Below are 6,915 nucleotides of genomic sequence, written 5' to 3' on the forward strand. Positions count from 1 at the left end.
ACCTTAAATCATTAATAAAATTAGAATTTTAATACTTAAAAAACTTGCATAGAAATGAAGAAAGAAACCCTTTTAAAATGAAATACTATATATTTTAATTACTTTTATTTTTTCTTTTTAATATAATTATACACTTTAAATTTTAAATTCAAGACGTACAATATTATTTTCAAGATTTGAAATTAGGATCAAATAATCTGAAAAATAGTTTTCAAAAATTAAAAGAATTTTAATTATAATATTACAAATTTAAGTGAATTTTTATACATGTATTTAATACGTCATTTAAATTTCTAAAAATTTTAAAAATCTCTAATAATTAGCCAAATATTAATTTTTAAATTTGGTAAACTAAAATGCTTAATATATTCTTAAATTTAAAGATTCTAGGTATACCCTTTTAAAATTTAGATTATATATTTTTATTTTTTTTAATATATTTAAAATTTAAGAATTATTAAAAAAATTTAATGTTTAAAACTTTTTTTTCAAAAATTCAAGCTAACTTGCATTACCTAACCGAACCTGTAAAAATTAGATTCTATTCAAGTTGCTCAGGTCATTAATCTAACAAACTCGAAATTTGCAAAAATTGAGCTTTATTCAAGTTACTCGAGGCATTAACCTAACAAGCTCTCGAATCTATTCAAAAGAGTTATCCAACCCAATTCAAATCTATATCCACCGAGTCAGTAAATATCTTTAATCTAAGAATCCTACCCATTTGAATTACCTAACCAAAACTTAAAAAATTGGGTACACTACAATCCAATCCAATCTAAGGGGAATGTTGATGAGAGGGGGCGGAGATGGATCAGACGGCGGAGAGAGGGCGGAGATGGATCAGACGGCGGAGAGAGGGCGATGGGTGTGGCTGCGTAGTGGGTGGTGATTAAGAAACCCACAGTGCGCCATGTGGCCCCCATTGTTCTCCTCCACGTTCTTACTCGTTCTTCTTTCTAACAAATTTCCCCTTTTTTGTTTCCCCTTTCTCTGTTTTTCTCCTTCCCATATTTTGATTTTTCTCTTCTAAGTTCTTCCCCCATGGTTTTGATTCTTTCAATTCTTCTTTATTTCTATTAATTTCCCACTTCCTCAACGATCTAGGGTTTCCAATTCCCTTTAATTTCCCCTCTCTTTCGCTCTGTCCTTTCAATCCCCCTCTTCTAAACCTTCTACTCTTGGTGGGAGGTGGGGGGCTTTGAAATTCAAGGTACGTTCCCATTTCTTTCTCCTACTCTCTTCACTAAACCGCGATTAGCTTGTTAATTATTTCATGAATTTGGACTGTTTTTAAGCTTCTTCCGCTTTGCAATTTTCTGTCCCTGTTTTGCTTGTTTTACTCACGATCGAACACCCACTTTCGATTTCATTTTGGTTTCCGTTTTGTGTTTGTTTTTGTTATCTGGGTTGGTTCTGTTTTGGTTTCTATTATAATTTGTTTTTCATTACGTGGGTTGTTGATTGATTGTTTCGTCTTGTTTTTTGTTTTTTGTTTTTCTGTAGATTTAGTGCTGCTGATAGGAAGGATTGTTGTTGTCTTGATCGGACTTACATTTTGAGCATTCGGGCTGTTTGAGATCTCACTGGATTTCTCTCATGGATTTTGAAAGCGAATCTTCGGCTCTTGAATCTGTGGAAGACAATGAAGGGAACCACGACACTATTCCTTTTGATGATATCAACCGAACCAGAACCAATGGGAGTTGTGCTAATGATGCTGACCCGATGGTATCCATTTCTCCGCCTTCGAAGGGAAATGATTTAAGTGGAAAAGCTATGAATTCACAATCTCCTCCTCCCAACATTTCTTCTCCTGTAGCAAAAGGTTATGGATTGAAGAAATGGAAGCGTATCCCTAGAGATTTTGTGAAGGATATGAATTCTAGCGAAGATACTAGTAAAATTTTGAATCGGGCACTGTCCACTTCTGGGAATCCGCTTAAACCTCAACATTCTCCGACCGGGAATAAGCAAAATAACGAAGGTTTAACGCCGTTGAGGAATATCGGAAATGTTGATAGCCAATTCCATGGTTCGAGTTCCAATTCGAGGTTTGCTGCAGGGTCTGCCTTTAACCATGGAACAGATTCGGAAAACAGCGAAGATCGGAGTAGCAAATCTTCCACTGCAGCGAGTGCTCCAAAGGCGAGGTATGATCTGAATACCGTCTTAGGACATGTGCGGGAAAAGAACAGGATAAAGAACGTGAGTGGGAAAAATCCAGGTGGTTCTGGTCAAAAGGGTAATCAGGGAAAAGGACGTGCTGAAGAAAGTAAGAAGGCGAGAGGAGAAAGAATCAAAGTTGAGAAGGAGAATTCTCAGTCTAGCATTGAATCTGACTCGAGGAGCTCGTGCTTTGTCTTTAGGCAGGGCATGATTGCTACTGCTAGCAATGGAAACCAAAATGAAAGGTCCGTTACCGATGATGGAGACAACAGTGATGGAGCTTACGCAGGTGATCAACAGTTTAGTGAAGAAGTTGAAACTGCATATAGGAAAGACGACGAGGTAGAAGCTGAAGATAATTTAGCTGCTGACTTGTCTTGGGAAGTTAAGGATGAAAAGGATAGGAATCATTGGTCACCTTTGAATAAGGATCCCATGGAAGAGTCTATTCTCAGCCTCCAGTCAGCTCAATACGCGCTCGAAAAAGGTTCATATACCTTTTTTTTAAAATCTGTGGAACATTTTTCTCTATAGTTTTGTTGCTTTAGAGACGAGATTATTATGCACTCTTTCTAATCAAGAATGATGGTATTCCTTGAGCCTTCATGAACTGAGAATGAAGTAATGATTTATCATCCATCATGGCTTTCTTAGAAAGCTTGTAGATGTTGCAATCTCCTATTGTTTTCCATTTGCTTTGGCTTTTAGTTGATATTGGATACAAATTTTCTCTCGTTTGGTTTGGACAATAGTTATAAAGTGTTCTTTGTGACATATTCCATTACAATTATTGGGGAATCTTTCAGTGACGCGCATGTGAATAGACCGTAACATTTATTACGCTAGTACCTCTTACTCATCTACATTTTGTTGAGTTAGAAGTCATATAGGCTGATCACTTATGTATACGTAGAAGGGTGGGGAAACTTTGTATCGTTGGACAAGTAGACAAGTGAAGCCATTGATGCAAGAATGTAATTTTTGATGGCTAGAACGTTTTCGTTAACTTGAATATACGACATGGTGGCTATGGTGTATACCTACGTAGGATTTAATATCGTATGAGTTTCTTTGACAATCGAATGAAGTAGGCTCAAATAGTTGTCTTGTGGAAATAGTTGAGAGTACCTCATACTTGTTTATATTTTGTTGAGTTGTATGTACATTTTGCTGGGAACACCTACCAAGGATTTAATATCATACTTTCCTTGGCAACCAAATGTAGTAGGCTCAAACATTTGTCTCATGAGTTTATTCGAGGTGTCCACAAATTGGTCTGGATGCTCATGAGGTCGATTAGCTCATCATTCCACTTTGGATACGACGTTTTTAAAATTTCCTACAAACCTGATTGTTGTTTGTTTCCCTTACACACATGGAGTTTGGTTTTTATCCATCAGATCTGGTTGTTTCATGCTGGTTTTTTCTGCACTTTGTTATTTTGAGTTGAGCTAACAATGTGATATCTAATAATGCTGTTCTACACTTTCCAGAAATCAAGAAGCTAGGGGAGATAGGAAGGGACGAGATACCATCTTCCAGCATAATCGACAATACCGAACCTTCAAGTTTTGGGTATGACAACCTAGAAGCACATAAATCAAGTTCTTCTTTCCAAATGGGCTCTGGGAAGGCTGTTTCGAGTTCCTTCGAAGCCACAGTTCTTGGCTTGACAGGAAAGGTTAAATTTCTGGAGAACAAGTTAGAAGAGACAATGGCCATACTCAAATCGAAGGAATCTCGAGTTGCTGAACTGGAATCCTCCATTAGCACCAGAAAATCACCCAAGGAGGAAGGAGTAAGGGAGGAAAAAGTTAAGGAAATAGAGAAGGAATTTGAGAGGTTTTTTAAGCAAAGACTTGAAGCAGAAATTGAATATTTGGCAATAGTAAGAGCCATTGAGAATTTACAATGTGAAACATTAGTTGATGCTAAAAAAAAATTGGCTGATGAGCAAGCAGAGACGATGAACATATTTAGAGAAGCCAAAAGTAAAGCTTCGGCGCTTACGAAACGAGCAGAGGGTTTGGAGAAATGCTGTGGTGATATCTTGGATACAAAGGAGGTCTCAACGACTCAAGGGGACGTATTCAAGGTTAGTTCGTGTGCGTTTCTGCAGTTGATACTCTTGAGCTTGGTTCTTTGGGTTTTTGTCTTGCAAATGTCTTCACCTGCTGGAGTAGTTGTACCAACATAATTAAGGCTAGAAAAGGACATACATATTTTGTGAATTTATGAACAGTGTTTAAACTAAACGGCTTCGTTCCCCTTTTATCATTTTGCATAGAAAAAAAAGCAAAAAAAAGGAGGAAAAGGGGAAGGGGCAAGTAGGAATCTCAGTTGTAAGTTGTTTAATGGGTTTTTTTTCTTTGTTTCTTCTTGTAACTGATGTTGTAGTCGTGATTTTTGATAGACAACTAATAGAGCTTCTAAAAAGGTTGCAGCTACTGGTTGAATTGTTACACTGTGTTAACATCCTGGCATCATGTGCATTCCTTCATTGGGATTATACATTTCTGGCATCATATTTGAATAATGAACTTTATATTATTGATATTACTAGCTATTGGCTGTCTCTAGAGGTCGGGTTCATTGGGATGTTTTTGTAACAGTCCAAGCCTAATGAGTGCTAGTGAGGACACTAGGTCCTGAAGGGGGTGGATTGTGAGATCCCATTTTGGTTGGGGAGGAGAATGAAAGAGTCTTTATAAGAATGAATGGTGAGATTCCACATCGGTTGGGGAGGAGAACGGAACATTTTTTATAAGAGTTTGAATTTTGAGATCCTATGTCGGTTAGGGAGGAGATAGAAACATTCTTTGTAAGGGTGTGGATTGTGAGATCCCATGTCAGTTGGGGAGGAGAACAAAACATTCTTTATAAGGGCGTGGAAGCCTCTTCATAGCAGACACAGAAAGTGTAAAGAGGGCGTGGAAGCCTCTTCATAGCAGACACAGAAAGTGTAAAGAGGGCGTGGAAGCCTCTTCATAGCAGACACAGAAAGTGTAAAGAGGGCGTGGAAGCCTCTTCATAGCAGACACAGAAAGTGTAAAGAGGGCGTGGAAGCCTCTTCATAGCAGACACAGAAAGTGTAAAGAGGGCGTGGAAGCCTCTTCATAGCAGACACAGAAAGTGTAAAGAGGGCGTGGAAGCCTCTTCATAGCAGACACAGAAAGTGTAAAGAGGGCGTGGAAACCTCTTCATAGCAGCCAGTNCTGATGCAGTGCGCACGTAGATAAGGAAAGTCAAATCCTAGTGGGGGGCCGGTACCTTTCTTTTACGGCCTAAATTCCTATTTGTCAGTCGTGGGGAACTACTGCTCGGTTAGGAAGAGGCGAAAGGCTTGGGCCTACCTATCCCGATAGGACCTCATAAAGGAACAGGAGTGAGAGGTTCCATATCTGTACGTAATCGTAGTATGTCACCTCGTCTCGTCCCCGCACTGCAACATTGAAGAGTATCTATGCACTATTTCCGGTTTAGTCACAGAAAGTGTAAAGCGTGGAAACCTCTTCATAGTAGGCCAGTGCTGACGCAGTGCGCACGTAGATAAGGAAAGCCAAATCCCAGTGGGAGGGCCGGTACCTTTCTTTTACGGCCTAAATTCCTATTTGTCAGCCGTGGAGAACTACTGCTCGGTCGAGAAGAGGCGAAAGGCTTGGGCCTACCTATCCCGATAGGACCTCATAAAGGAACGGGAGTGAGAGGTTCCATATTGCCGAGCCGAAGGGCAGCACTTTTATACGTGATCGTAGTATGTCACTTTGTCTCGTACCCGCACCGCAGCATTGAAGAGTATCTATGCACTATTTCTAGTTCAGAGAATATTTCTATTATTAGTTACAATATTTGATTCAAACAATATCTGCCAGCCCAATATTTGGAGTGGTTGATTAGATTGCAGGCATACTACTGGGGAATGCCATATTGTGAATTATTGAAGACATGATGTTGATGTGCATTGAAACTGATCAAACTCCTGGTTTTATTTTTGGGATAATTCTCTTATTCATGTTGTGTTATAGTGACTGACAGGAATTCCCCATGGACTATCCCTTGCTGGTGTTGAAAACTCGCCACGTTTTACAAACAAAATAACGTGAATACTAAGGGAAATATCCCGTTGTATTTCTTGCAAAAGATTGAATTGTTTTCATGTGGTTGGAACTTTTGAATCTACATATTAACTAGTTGAACTACGTTCACGTTAACTGATCTCTTTAGATTGATTTAGGTTTTATTAATATCATGGTTTTGCCAAACAACCATACCTTGGATACCATTTCCCTCCCTCTCATGTCTTCGTCACCTCCTCGCTCATCGATTGGTCTAAACTATTTTCAAGTAGTTGGGATTTTGAAGTTGCATGTACCAAAAAAATCCAAATGTATGGTTGGATGTTGTTGTGGGTGAGTTCTACCTTGGTGGAGAGGTTTCTCTCTTTTGACCTACACATGCAGGTGATGATGTAAACCTTTTGATTTTTACATTTGATTTTTCATGGAAGATGGTAAGGATATTTAGTAATAAATTATAGTTTACCATATATATTATATTTGCCTTATGACCATTTATTGTTATTTCCATTTATTACTATTTCCATATCTTTGTAATTTATTCGATTATAAATAAGATAACTTTCACACCATTTACGTGTGGTGGATTAATCAAACATTCACATGATATCAGAGCCTTTTCGGTTTAACAACCGTGATCCTTTCTTTTCAATGGCTTTTGAATCCTCTA

At 38.3% G+C, this 6,915-nt stretch overlaps 1 protein-coding gene across 1 annotated transcript; it reads left to right on the top strand.

Annotated features, from left to right (window-relative positions):
- The first annotated feature begins 877 nt into the window (after nucleotides 1–877).
- LOC111500273 (WPP domain-interacting protein 2-like) lies at nucleotides 878–4,664 on the top strand. Its single transcript, XM_023151987.1, has 3 exons — nucleotides 878–1,213; nucleotides 1,507–2,656; nucleotides 3,663–4,664. Exons 2-3 carry the CDS (start codon nucleotides 1,600–1,602, stop codon nucleotides 4,364–4,366), a joined length of 1,761 nt encoding a protein of 586 aa, XP_023007755.1. The 5' UTR covers nucleotides 878–1,213; nucleotides 1,507–1,599; the 3' UTR covers nucleotides 4,367–4,664.
- The last annotated feature ends 2,251 nt before the right edge of the window (nucleotides 4,665–6,915 follow it).

Source organism: Cucurbita maxima, unplaced genomic scaffold, assembly GCF_002738345.1.
Source record: "Cucurbita maxima cultivar Rimu unplaced genomic scaffold, Cmax_1.0 Cma_Scf00028, whole genome shotgun sequence".
NCBI classification, from domain to species: domain Eukaryota; kingdom Viridiplantae; phylum Streptophyta; class Magnoliopsida; order Cucurbitales; family Cucurbitaceae; genus Cucurbita; species Cucurbita maxima.

Coding starts and splice junctions, on each gene's coding strand:
- LOC111500273 (XM_023151987.1), top strand. CDS start 1,600: ATGGATTTTGAAAGCGAATCTTCGGCTCTTGAATCTGTGGAAGACAAT. Junction 2,657..3,662: donor TCAATACGCGCTCGAAAAAG/GTTCATATACCT, acceptor TACACTTTCCAG/AAATCAAGAAGCTAGGGGAG.